This window comes from Carcharhinus amblyrhynchos, chromosome 8 (genome assembly GCF_965287045.1).
Source record: "Carcharhinus amblyrhynchos chromosome 8, sCarAmb.v2.hapA, whole genome shotgun sequence".
NCBI lineage: Eukaryota > Metazoa > Chordata > Chondrichthyes > Carcharhiniformes > Carcharhinidae > Carcharhinus > Carcharhinus amblyrhynchos.
Window position 1 is genome coordinate 105,259,399 of NC_137331.1, and position 13,948 is coordinate 105,273,346.

Here is a 13,948-nt window from a genome sequence, read left to right on the forward strand (position 1 = left end):
GGGTGAACGTTGGTCCTTTAGAGGATGAGAAAGGGGACCTAGTGGTAGGGGATGGGGATATGGCTAAGGTATTGAATAACTTTTTTGTTTCTGTCTTCACGGAGGAGGACGTGAATAATTTGTCGGGTGTTAGCGATGGAAAGGTGGTAGGACTGGAGGGTCTTAATGACATTACTGTTACTAGAGAGGCGGTGCTCGACAGACTGGAGGGGCTGATTGTGGACAAGTCCCCAGGACCGGATGGAATGCATCCGAGGGTTCTGAAAGAAATGGCGGAGGTGATAGTGGATGCATTGGTGGTTATTTTCCAGACATCGCTGGATTCCGGGCAAGTGCCGGAAGATTGGAAAACGGCTAATGTTACACCGTTGTTTAAGAAGGGTGCCAGGCAAAAGGCAGGGAATTATAGGCCGGTTAGTTTAACGTCTGTGGTAGGTAAAATGTTAGAATCTGTCATTAAGGAGGAAATTGCGAGGCATCTTGAAGGCAATTGCTTGATAGAGCAGACGCAGCACGGTTTCATTAAAGGGAAGTCGTGTCTGACAAATTTACTGGAGTTCTATGAGGATGTGTCTAGGGCGGTCGATAGAGGAGAGCTGGTGGATGTGGTCTTTCTGGATTTTCAGAAGGCGTTTGACAAAGTACCTCACAAGAGGTTATTGCAGAAGGTCAGGGGACTTGGAGTTGGGGGTAGGGTGTTAGCGTGGATAGAGGATTGGTTGTCAAATAGGAGGCAGAGAGTGGGGGTCAACGGGTGTTATTCGGATTGGCGGATGATGACTAGTGGAGTGCCCCAGGGGTCGGTGCTGGGGCCTCAGCTTTTTACCATTTATATAGATGATCTGGAGGAGGGAACCGAGTGTAGGGTGTCGAAATTTGCGGATGACACCAAGATTGGGGGAACGGCAAATTGTGCGGAGGGTGTGGAGAGTCTGCAGAAGGATCAATTAGGCTGGGCGAATGGGCCAGGAAATGGCAAATGGAATTTAATGTTGGCAAGTGTGAGGTGGTCCACTTTGGTAGGAAGAATGGTAGGAAGGACTATTACTTACGGGGCGAAAAACTGCAGCAAGCGACGGTGCAGAGGGACCTCGGGGTCCTTGTGCATGAGTCGCAAAAACCCAGCTTGCAGGTGCAGCAGGTGGTCAGGAAGGCGAATGGGATGCTGGCCTTCATAGCAAAGGGGATTAAATATAAAAGTAGGGAGGTCTTGCTGCAGCTGTATAGGGCATTGGTGAGGCCGCAGCTGGAGTACTGTGTGCAGTTTTGGGCGCCGCACCTGCGCAAAGATATTTTGGCCTTGGAGGGAGTGCAGAGGAGGTTTACTAGGCTGATACCGGAGTTGAGGGGGTTGAACTATGAGGAGAGGCTGAATAAACTAGGCTTGTACTCATTGGAGTTTAGAAGAATGAGGGGAGATCTCATTGAGACGTATAAGATGATGAATGGGATGGATAGGATAGAGGTGCAGAGACTCTTCCCACTGAAAAAAGACAGTAGGACTAGGGGGCACAGCCTCAAGATAAAGGGGGGGCGTTTTAGAACGGAGTTGAGGAGGAACTTCTTCACTCAAAGGGTGGTGAATCTCTGGAATTCTCTACCCATTGAAGTGGTGGAGGCTGCCTCGCTAAATATTTTCAAGAAGCGGGTTGATGGGTTTTTGATAAGAGAGGGGATTAAGGGTTATGGGGAGAGGGCCGGAAAGTGGAACTGAGCCACGACAGATCAGCCATGATCTTATTGAATGGCGGGGCAGGCTCGAAGGGCCAGATGGCCTACTCCTGCTCCTATTTCTTATGTTCTTATGTTCTTATGTAAGAGGCTGAGGGGTGATCTTATAGAGGTCTATAAAATAATGAGGGACATAGATCAGCTAGGTAGTCAATATCTTTTCCCAAAGGTAGGGAAGTTTAAAACTAGATGGCATAGGTTTAAGGTATAAGGATACAAAAAGGTCCAGAGGGGCATTCTTTTCACACTGAAGGTGGTGAGTGTCTGGAACAAGCTGCCAAAGGTAATGGTAGAGGCAGGTATAATTTTGTCTTTTAAAAAGCATCTAGACAGTTGCATGGATAAGGTGGGTACAGAGGGATATGCGCCAAATGCAGGCAAGGCAATTGGGGCCAGCTTAGTGTTTAAAAAAAAGGTGCCATGGACAAGTTGGGCCAAAGTGCCTGTTTCCATGCTGTAAACATCTATGATTCTATAACTTTATGACTCACTCAAGAAAAGGCACTGAGTAAATTGCTGGAGCTGTGGGCTGACAGGAGCCTGGGTCATAATGAACTTCATCCTAGGATCTTAAAAGAAGTGTCTTGTGAGATAGCTGGTGCAATTGTTTAATTTTCCAAAATTCCCTAGATTCAGGGAAAGTTCCACTACATTGGAAGATAAAATATGTAACTTCATTATTCAAAGAAGAAGGGAGATAGAAAGTGGGAAACTATAGGCTGGTTAGCTTAACGTCTGTCAAAGGGAAAATGTTAGAAGCAATTATTAAATAAGTTCTAGAAGGACACTATGATAAATTCAAGGATATCAGGCAGCATCTACATGGTTTTGTGGAAGGGAAATCATACTTAACCAACTTATTGGAGTTGTTTGAAGAAGTAACACATGCTGTGAACAAAGAGGAACCAGTAGATGTTTTCTGTGGTAAGGGACAATGGTGCCAGGGAGCAGTGGGATGAAATGGGAAGTTATTCTCAATGAACGCAACATATGTCAAGGACATTTAAGAAATAAAAAAAAATCTCAGCACACCTAGATTTTCTGTAACGAGGTAGGAATCCCTGAAGTCGCTCAGTCGAAAGCCAATAACATCAATAAAATTCTCAACAGTTTGCATTACTTCCTTTGCATTTGGCCCGGTCTGTAAGATGAAATAAAACATTATATGAATATAGCAATCACATATTCAAAATATAATACTTCGAGAGACAACGCATTTTAAAAAAAGCTAAAAGGAAAGTTTATTTATTAGTCACAAGTATGGCTTACGTTAACATTGCAATGAAGTTGCTGTGAAAATCCCCTGATCGCCACACTCTGGCGCTCATTCGGATACACTGAGGGACAATTTAGCATGGCCAATGCACCTAACCAGCATGTCTTTCGGACTGTAGGAGGAAATCCATCTGGAGGAAACCCATGCAGACATGGGGAGAATGTGCAATCTCCATACAGACAGTGACCCAAGCTGGGAGTCGAACCCGGGTCACTGGTGCTGTGAGGCAGCAGTACTAACCACTGTGCCATCGTGCAGCTGCTCATTTAATTGACAACTCATGTCCGTTTGGGAGCAGAGATTGAAGCTCTCATCTACAGCTGCCTTATCTATAACAATGATTAATCAAGCAATACAATTTGCCTTCTCCTTCCTCTGCCCTCCTTCTTCATCCCTCCTGCATAGGTCTATTTCCACCATATTAACCACAGTTCTCCTATAGCTCACTCAAGTTGGCAAGTTTATTGTGGAGGTCATTGTATCCACCCCTAGTCTGGTCCAAACACAAGTCCATCTTAGAAAAACTGAATGTTTCTGATTTTTTTTTCTTTGAGGCATTCCTTCAACTGTCCTGGTTAAGATCAACTAATTCTGTAGAAGAAAGGACCAAGCATGGGACTATGTAGTACTAAATAGAACATTACTCTGAGTGAGTAGCAGAGATGGGTATGCTGTCATAATGTTTCTTTTTTTCACTTTTTCCTCCCTCAACTCCATAAATAGCAAGCTTGCTTTCAACCACCTGAGCCTCACACTCTGGATTTCTGTGCACTGTTACACCTGCTTTTAAAATCCATGGGATAGATTTTACAGGGAGCTGTATTCTTTGTCACCTGCCCTCCCTTACTCCACAACCTGGCTGCCCAGCAGCAGTAATAGGCTCGGGGACAGGAACGAGGCAGCACAGTGGCAGTGTTTAGCACTGCTGCCTCACAGCAGCCAGGAAACCAGGTTCGATTCTGGCCTCGGGTGACAGGCTGTTTGGAATTTGCATGTTCTCCCTGTGTCGCCACAGGTTTCCTCTGGGCACTCCGATTTCTTCCCACAGTCGAAAGATGTCCGGGTTAGATGGATTAGCCATGGTAAATTGTCCCTTAGATGTTTAGGTTAGGGGAATTAGCAGCGTAAGTATGTGGAGTTACTAGGATAGGGCCTGGGTAAGATGCTTTGTCGGTGCAGGCTTGATGGGCCAAATGACCTCCTTCCACACAGTAGGAATTCTAAAGTCCAACCCTCGAGAAAACAGCCAGACAATCTGTTTGGTTGTAGGCTGTGTAGTCTGAGCAGTGACAGAGCACATTTGTTGGGACCAGTCTTCCTGATATCAGTATCCTGAAAGGGGGGGAGTGTGGGAGTTTTTTTTGTGAAAATTAACTTGACAAAAATAAAATGTTGTTGAAGCACAATTGAATTAGATTGTTTTCCAATTTGTAGATTGTCATTATGCATTTATGCGAGCTAGTCGCCCTGACACCAAGGGGCAATTTAGCATGGCCAATCCATAAAGAGTCAAATTCAAGGCTCAACCAGTCACCTGATGGAAAAATAAGGGATTATATTTTCCTCACCTCATAACTCATTCCCTTGATTTTCACCTAACCGACTTTCCCTAGTTTTCCTCCCACATTCCATTGTCCAATTCCACCCCTCTTTCTAAGTGCTGACTCTCACACTGGAGTATAATGCAAAGGGCATCAGTTCCTCAGTATCTTATCAAAGTAGTCATCCTTCAGAAGTGGACAGAGGCAATGAATGTTGATATTTGTTGATTCATCTGCAGGGGCATCACAGCTGATCCTTAACCATTATCTCACACTGACACTTTCTGGCAGGAATAGTAATCAAGACAGAGCCAAAGTCAATATTATCAAGTCCAGGGAAGCTGATGCCAAAAGAATTTGTGATGGACATAGATGCCCAGCAAAAATCAAACTGGACCCGAGTGCTATGCCTTCAGGAGTTGAACAGCTTACTAAAATAGTGCAGATTCAAAAGTAAGAGTTACATGTCCATGATGTAAATGAGTTACATGGTATGGCATGGTGGCACAGTGGTTAGCACTGCTGCCTCACAGTGCCAGGGACCAGGTTCAGTTCTCTGCTTGGGTGACTGTCTGTGTGGAGTTTTCACATTCTCCCCGTGTCTGCATGGGTTTCTTCTGGGTGCTCTGGTTCACTCCCACAGTCCGAAAAACATGCTGCTTACGTGGATTGGCCAAGCTAAATTGATCCTTAGTGTCAGGGGGACTTGCTAAGCTAAATGCACCGGGTTATGGGGACAGGGCCTGGGTGGGATTGAGTTCGGTGCAGACTCAATGGGTTGAATAGTCTCCTTCTGCACTGTAGGATTCTATGATTCTAAACATCAGGAGAAAACTACAAGTTAAAAGGGTTGGTGTCAGTTAGAAGAGAAAATAAATTGGATGTATTTAGAAATGAAATTATACAGTAAGTGCCACCCACATCTCACGAACAAACAAAATAGCTGGGCATTAATCTGAGATGTTTTGCATCATTCTGCATTCCTGCAAAAATGGCCATTGTGGTTCTGAGTTTTTGTCGTCATCCAAACCAATCACTTTTGCTTATGGTTTCTTTGGATGAAGCTGTCACGGTTAGTTTCTGCCATCATTTGATTCGTTACCAGGCAACACACTTAATGGTGATTACAGAACATATACAGTAGAAAATCTCATTACCACTGTTCTCACTTTGAACCACCTCATCCATGATAGTAACCATAGCAGCAGAATCCTTGCCTGGATATATTCAGATATTTGACAACAGTGAACAATTTTCTTCCTTTTCACCCAATGAAGTACAATGTTAGAAGCCTCCGCACTTTAACCACTTTGTTCCCACAGATTAAAGAATTGTTTGTTGTTGCTTAAGCTTTGCCTTTTCAGTCAAAAGGCCACTGCTTCTAAAAAAAACGCTTCAATTGAATCTGAATTTAAATTCAAATCATGTTTAAAGAGTGGACATTATCATTAGCATTTCTTAAAAATACTTCAGAAACATAGAGCCTGCTCCACCATTTATTATGATCATGACTGATCATCAAATTCAATATCCTGATCACCCCTTCTTTCCCAAGATCCCTTGATCCCTTTAGCCCCAAGAGTGATATCTAACTTCTTCTTGAAATCAATGTTTTGGCCTCAATTACATTCGTGATTTCCACAGATTCAGCACTCTCTGGTTGAAGACATTTCTCTTCACCTCAGTCCTAAAAGGTTTACCCTTTATTCTGAAACTATGACCCCTCCCCCCAAAGTTCTGGACTCCACCATCATCAAAAACATTCTTTCTGAATCTACCCTGTCTAGCCCTGTTAGAATTTGATAAGTTTCTATGAGATCCCCTCTCTTTCTTCATAAGCTCCGCTGAATATAATCCTAACCAACTTAATCTCTCCTCATGGGACAGACCTGTCATCCCAGGAATCAGCCTGGCAAACTTTTGCTTTCCCCCCTCTATTGCAAGGACATCCTCCCTCTGTGATTTTTAACTTCACTCTCTAAGCCTGAGAGCATCTCACAATCCATGTGGCCCTGCAGGTGCAGATGCAGCTGAGTTGCAATGTCTCCTCTATGCCAGTTTCCACTGCAGTAACTGAGGTCAGGGCAGGGTCATCACGCCAATATGATGGCACTTTGAAAGCCAAACGATATGACGTAAGGCCCTGAGATGCCACATAATTGCTTGTTAATGCAGCTGGTAAGCTTCACTAAACATTGAAACTCTCCAGCTGATCGACCCCCTTTATGAAAAGGGACTAATCAGGAAAATTTGACAAGAAATAATTGGGCCACGATCCCTCATATCCCACTATACGACGATTATGGCATGGATAGGAGTTGAAGACCACAGAAATTCCAATGAGGAAACTTCTTCTCCTGGACCCACCTCCTTTTAAAGTCAGAGAGATATGGGACAGCTGAAAAATCCTTATTGCTCCTCTAGTTAGCAGGGATCCGCTGTTTTCAAATCTCATCTAATATTCCTTTCCAACCACAGAATGGTTACAACATAGAATCAGGCCATTCAGCCTTCCGTGTCCATGCTGACACTGGGCAAGAGCAACTCACTTAGTCCCACATCTGCCATCATCTCTCTACTGGCTATGCTTTTTTACTTTCTCTTCACATAATGATCCCTTTACAAGTGAATCTCTCTCTACCATGCAGTCAGACAGTGCATTTAAGATTCTAAACGCTCACTGTGTCAAAAGCTTTGGCTGGAGCCCCCATTGACAATGACAAGAACAGAAGAACCTGCCAGTAGTCAATAGCAGGCTGCACCACCCCCCCCCCCCCCCCACCCCCCCCCAATCCCTGTGAAACATGGGGTGTGTCAGGCAGTAAATCCTGCCTTTTGTCCTCAGTTTGCCTTTGATTCTTTTCCCATTCACCTTCAACCAATATCCTCTGGTTCTCGACCTTGCTTCCAATTGGAACAGTTTATTTCTGCAGACCCTGACCAGACCCTCTTATGATTCTGAAAATCTCCATCAAATCTTCTCTCAATCTACTCTGTCCTAAGGTCAACACCCCAGATTCTCCAATTTATCCAAGTAATTAATTGAAGTCCATCATTCCTAGAAGCATACCGCTACATCTTTTCTGTACCTTCTTCAGCGCCTTCACATTTTTCCTAATATGTTGGGACAAGAAATTGACACAATATTAAAGATGAGGCCAACTCAGTTGTTATCCTCCCATTGCGCAGAAACTTCTGTTCTTAGACGCTTGTTGGCGGTCAGGACCTGATCCCCATTGGGTCTGAGTATCTCCTGCCGGTGGGATTGGAAGCCAGTTAACAGGCTGCCTCCGGGAGCCTTGTACAATTAGGAATGAGAGGTGGGGGGGATGTGCTGGGGAGAGGGTTAAACATAGTGCCTGCTCTGGGCAACTGGCAGCCCATCTGAGAGAGGTGGACATTGCTGTTGTAGGTGAGGTGTCATGAGGACACCTGAAGATGGAGGCAGCTTCTGAGGGCGTGGAAGTAAGAGTGGCGAGAGCAGTCAGGTTGTCAGGGTGGTGGGAATATACCTCCACATTGTGGTTGCGCTGTCAAAATTTGATCCCTCTGTCCCTGGGATTGGGGATTATTTAAGGGAAGCTTTGCTGCCCTCTCCCAGTTTGCCGCATGGAACCCACCTCCAAGTATCTGTGAGAATTCGGCCTCAGTGGCGGTTGGTGGGAAAGGAAGCATCCATCGTTGGGAAGATCCCATTAGCATCACCAATGTTCCCCAATGTGAGGAATTAATTCATCTTAACTACAAGGCGAGTAGCCTGTACTGGTCAGTCTCTGCCTCCAACAAAATCTCTCCAAGGTGGGAACAAGTTGCTGAACCTTCCTAATGCAAGATTCTTGAGTCATAGAGGCAACAAGGATTACAGCATGGAAGCAGGCCCTTTGGCCAACATGTCCATGCCATCCCTTTTTATACAACTGAGCTAGTCCAAATTGCCCACATTTGGCCCACATCCCTCTATACCCATCTTACCCATGAAACTGTCTAAATGCTTTTTAAAAGCTAAAATTATACCCACCTCTATTACTACCTCTGGCAGCATGTTCCAGACACTCGCCACCCTCTATGTGAAAAAAGATTATCTTTCTGGACCTTTTAGTATTTCTCCCCTCTCACCTTAAACCTATGCCATCTGGTTTTAGACTCCCCTAACTTTGGGAAAAGATATTGACTATCTAGCTGATCTATGTAATCAACATCTTTGCTCATCATCCCTCCTCCAACCCAACCCATCCCTGTGACAACTGAAAGATTCTCTCTTTTTAGGGCTGGCCCTAAGGAAAGTGAGGGCCCTTTCATCTCCAGAATTAAGGCTACTTAAGCTTTGATTTCAATTCAGACATACTGTAAAATTCACACTTGGCTTTTTTTTGAAAACTACTTTCTTCATTTTATCAAGTAGTTATGGCTTGACAAAGTTCTAAAGGGACAATATTTCCAGTTACAACAAAATTCCAAATGTGCGCCGTGTTATGTTCATGACTTTGAAGGAAGAAGGATGTAGACAAAAAAGGACAAGATCGGAAAGTAAGAACGATCTTGAATTTAACAGCAACTCATCACATCTTTCAGGATGTCCCAAAGTACTTCACATCCAATGAATTATCCTTGAAGTGTAGTCAGTGTTAAGGCAACACACAATAAATAATGAACATTAAAAACCCCTCCGATGAGAAGCATATTCTTCCTGCATTGCACAGGTGAAGCATTCTTCCAACTCTCAACCACTTTTTGAAAATTAGATAAGACAAAATACGCTTTAGGGAAAGGTCAATTCGCTCCAAAATAATTTGTCAGGTTTTTGTCTTAATATCAACATGACGTTTGTGTTACAATTAAGTCAGGAAAATCAATTTCTGTCGTTCAACATTAGGTCCGTCGCTGTAATGTATGCAACCTAATTACAGAATGGATTCCACTGTAAGCAACCACAGTGGATTGACTTCATTGAAAAACAGATGATTGTTTTAATTTGTCTTGTAATGATTTAGAATTGCCCATTCTGTACTCAATTCTTACCAGCTGAGCTTCTTTCCATCTTGGCCTGTTTTCTTCTGATAACAAATTGCTCACTATCTGAACAAAATTCTGCAACATAAATGGAAGAATGTAAGATTACAGATAGAAGAACAGGCCTAAAAAAAAATACATCTTTGCTGGACACATTAGTTCGTTCCATAAAGTGAAAATCGTTAGCATCCAGCTTTCAAATTGTCAAGTTAGCTGCATGATAAAAGATGTTCTGCAACTGTGCATCAATAATATGCCTCAAGCACAGCCTCACAGGCGCTGTCCTCGAAGCATCAGCATGGCATTTCTGCCTCACACGCAGACATCATCATCCTTGCAGGTTTGCCTGAGCAGTAAGAAGGATGTGCTGGCCTTGGACGGGATCCAGAGGGGGTTCATGATAATGAACCCGGAAATGGAAAGCTTGATATACGAAGAACGTTTGAGGACTCTGGGTCTGTACTCGATGGAGTTCAGAAAGATGAGGGGGGATCTCATTAAAACTGACAGAATATTGAAAGGTTTAGATAAAGTGGATGTGGGAAACATGTTTCATCATTAAGAGAGACTAGGCTCTGAGGGCACAACCTCAGAGGAAGGCGGGGGGGGGGGGGGGGGGGGGGGGTGGTGCGACCCTTTAGAATCGAAATGAGGAAGAATTTCTTCAGGCACAGGGTGGTGAATCTATTGCCACAGAAGGATGTGGGTATCGGGTGGTTGAGTGTACTTAAGACAGAGATAGATAGGATCTTGATTGGTAAGGGTATCAAAAGCTACACAGAAAAGGAGGGAGAAATATGTCAGCCATAATTGAATGGTGGAGCAGACTCAATGGGCCGAATGGCTTGATTCTGCTCCTATATCTTATGATATAGCCAATTTCGTGCTCACTAAATTCCAATTTGGGGCAGTTTTCTACTGTCATATGCTCATGAGGGACTAGGCCCAAACTACAAGCCAAGCAATTTTACTCTAGGACAGTCTTATACATATTCTACACAACAATAAATTAGATAATTGTCATCTCAATTCTTGGTACAAAAGTCTCCTTAGCCGACAACAGTTAAAGTGAGTCATAAGATGGGGATATCACTGAAACTATTGTACCTCAATTCTGCAACTTTGCCAGGGGTGAGACAGTAACCATTTTCTCACAAATTGAAACACATATTTTTGAGTAACGTAGGTACATAGTTGGGTGATGTAGTCAGTGGGCTTAAAATGGGATTAACAATCACATTTCACTAACCTGAATATCTCCAGAGACAGGAGTGTAATAGGTTCTGCGGAAGATTTCTGTCATGTTCTTCAAAATGTCAATTAAGGCTAGGATGTCTCCACTGTAGCTGGTTCCTCCCTCGGAAGTGTCAGCCAGCTTTCTTATGATTGCTGACACTCCTTCCCCTGTTAATCCTCGCTGAGCCTTTGACAGGTGTTCTCTTGTCTGCAGTTTTAAAGAGCATTTTGTCACCATACAGGACTGGTGAAGGTATGCGAAATCTTAGAAGTATAAATTGATTTTATACACAATATATCCTGTTGCAATGTCCTTTATGGAACAAATAAGATATGGAGCTAATGAAAATGATCCATGAAAATGCGGGAAGTATATCAAAGGTCATAAACCTGAAATTATAACAATGATCCCTCACTAATGATGCCCTCAGACTTGCTGAGCATTTCCAGCATCTTCTGTTTTATTTCAGATTTCCAGCAGCAGCATTATTTTGCTTTGATTTTACAGCCTCTCTTGTCCCAAAACCGTAAAACCTCACCCGAGGTCAAGGAAGATTTCCGTTCTGGGAACATCGTCCGCCCTGATTCAGGAGCGGGTGAGGTGGTAGGGTTCCAACCTACAGGTTGGTTTTTATGGCCTCGCTCATCTCCAAACCATAATCTCCCCGCCGAGGTCAACAGATCTTTGCCCCCACAGTGGCACAGTGGTTAACGCTGCTGCCTCACAGCACCAGGGACCTAGGTTCAATTCCCGGCCTGGGCCACTGACTGTGTGGAGTCTGCACATTCTCCCCGTGTCTGCGTGGGTTTCCTCTGGGTGCTCTGGTCTCCTCTCTCAGTCTGAAGGACATGCTGGTTAGATGCATTGGCTATGCTAGATTCTCCCTCAGTGTACCCGAACAGTGCCAGAGTGTAGGGGCGACTCAGAGATTTTCATTGTAACATCATTGCAGTGGTAATACAAGCCTAATAGTAACACTAATAAATAAACCTAAACCTTAAAACTCCGATTTCTGTGGTGGACAGGGCTGTAAAATTCTGGCCTATATATCAATCAGATCACATGGGCAGTTAAAGATGCAATTAAAGTTAAGATTCCCTTCCAAGTCACTCGCCATCCTGACTTGGATAATATATTGCAACGTTCCTTCACTGTTAAAATCCTACAATTCCCTCTTTAGCAGCAGTGTGGGTGTACCTACAGTACATGGACTGCAGAGGTTCATGAAGGCAGCTCGCCACTACCTCAAGGGCAACTAGGGATGGACAATAAAAGTTGGTCTGGTCAGCAAAGCCCACATCCCAGGAATTAATTTAACAAAAAGTGATTTCAGAAAGACAGAAATGGTGGAGGGAGCATTCCGGGCAAAGAATGTGAACACAATGAAGGAAAAAAGTATCTGAGAGGTATCAAATTTGCAGTTAAACTAAGGAAAGGAGAGAGAAATCTAGGCAGAAAGGTAGTGACCAGGGAAAAGAGTAAAAGGGAGTTTTGGGAGACAGATAAAGGCAGACTTTCCCAGTCAAACCTATCCTGAGCGTCGTCACAAACAAAGTAATCAAAATTGAAGTCTATGTTAATTACTAATAGCAGTAGCAGAACCTTAGTAAGGTGAATGTTTTATCTTTCAGCAGAAATAATACAGAGTACATTGTTATAGTCTAACAACAGCACTTAGTCAGGTGGGCCTTTATTCACTTAACTCCCACCACTTGTAATGAACCAATTGGATACCAAAATGTTTTGCTTTCCACAAAGGAATAAAATGCAACTTTGACTTCTCAAACAAATTTAGCTAAGTTTGCAGTGAGGTTGCTGAATGGAGAAGTACTTAATGTTCTGCTTAAATTCAGACCTTTGCTTTAACACTGCACATTTTCCAACAACTGGTATAATACATTACACTTCAAGCATTTTCAACTACACAATATTTATTGAAATGAAAATAAATTAAATTCTGCACATCGAAGGAATTAAACACTGCGGGTGAGAAATAGGACTTAGTAGTATATGAAATCAGAGAAATGCACCTGTGATTTGGGCATGATAAGTCCTCTAGAAGCTGGAAAGTGGCACCTGAGGCATATTTAGTTGAATTCAGCAGGAAGTACACAGGACAGGCATATTATAATGTCATAAAGGGGCAGCACGGTGGCACAGTGGTTAGCTCTGCTGTCTCACAGTAAGAAGTCTGACAACACCAGGTTGAAGTCCAACCGATTTATTTGATAGTAAACTCACAAGCTTTTGAGGACAACCTCTTCGTCAGGTGAACATCAGGTAAACCTGGTGTTGTCAGACTTCTGACTGTGTTTAACCCAGTCCAACACCGGCATCTCCACATCATGACGACTATCGTCTCACAGTGCCAGGGACCTGGGTTTGATTCCTGGCTTGGGTCACTGTCTGTGTGGAGTTTGCATGTACTCCTTGTGTCTGTGTAGGCTTCCTCCGGGTACTCCAGTTTCTTCCCAGTCTAAAAGGCGTGCTGGTTCGTACATTTACACAAAAAGGTGCCAGAGCGTGGCAACTAGGGAAATTTCACAGTAACTTCAGTGCAGTGTTAATATAAGCCTTACTTGTGACAAATAAATAAACTTTAAAAAAAAGGTTAGCATACAACTCTGATTTGACAACAACATTGAGGTTATGTACCAACACACTCAAGAACAGCTTCTTCCTTGCTACCATCAGACGTTTGAATGGACTTACTGGGGCCAATTTTACCATCACGTTGCACCCATTTTTGGGCACGACGCAGTGGTAAAGTGAGTTATAAAGCGCTGAGCATGATTGGAGCCAGTTTTTGTGGCTGGCGCCAATTTACGAGCACTGGATATCCAACCAGAAATGGCAAGAGGCAGGTTAATATATTTAAATCTATTGAAATGAATATTTGCATCTGCTTACTGAGCCCAGGGCTCAATTGTTCAGGCTTGCTCCCGACCCCGCAATACCCCCCCCCTCCCCGCCCCCCCCGGCCCTTTATGACCGCGCTGGTAAGAATTAGACATGCTCCCCATGAACGGAGAACAAGCGACTTGGCCTCGTAGGTGGAATCAGAGGCCACTGAGGCCCCCTTGGGAGGCTGAGGGCAAGGGTTGGGGTGCCCCATGGGCAGTGCCAGGTTGGCAACTGGACAATGCCTACCAT

General features: G+C 43.8%; 2 protein-coding genes across 8 annotated transcripts in view; both read right to left on the bottom strand.

Moving 5' to 3' along the window:
• adgrb1a (adhesion G protein-coupled receptor B1a) overlaps positions 1-2,832 on the bottom strand; it is a 299,558-nt gene extending 296,726 nt beyond the window's left edge. For all 7 annotated transcript variants that reach the window (XM_080194597.1, XM_080194594.1, XM_080194593.1 and 4 more), the window contains exon 1: positions 2,764-2,832. The gene's annotated coding sequence lies outside the window, so the exon portion shown is untranslated. The remainder of the gene's footprint in view (positions 1-2,763) is intronic.
• Positions 2,735-13,948, bottom strand: part of LOC145346393 (adhesion G protein-coupled receptor B1-like) — a 299,285-nt gene continuing 288,071 nt past the window's right edge. Inside the window, exons 9-11 of the mRNA XM_080193550.1 lie at positions 10,808-11,002; positions 9,568-9,636; positions 2,735-2,872 (exon numbers count right to left, since the gene is read on the bottom strand). Of these exons, the coding sequence (XP_080049676.1) occupies positions 2,735-2,872; positions 9,568-9,636; positions 10,808-11,002 (402 nt within the window). The remainder of the gene's footprint in view (positions 2,873-9,567; positions 9,637-10,807; positions 11,003-13,948) is intronic.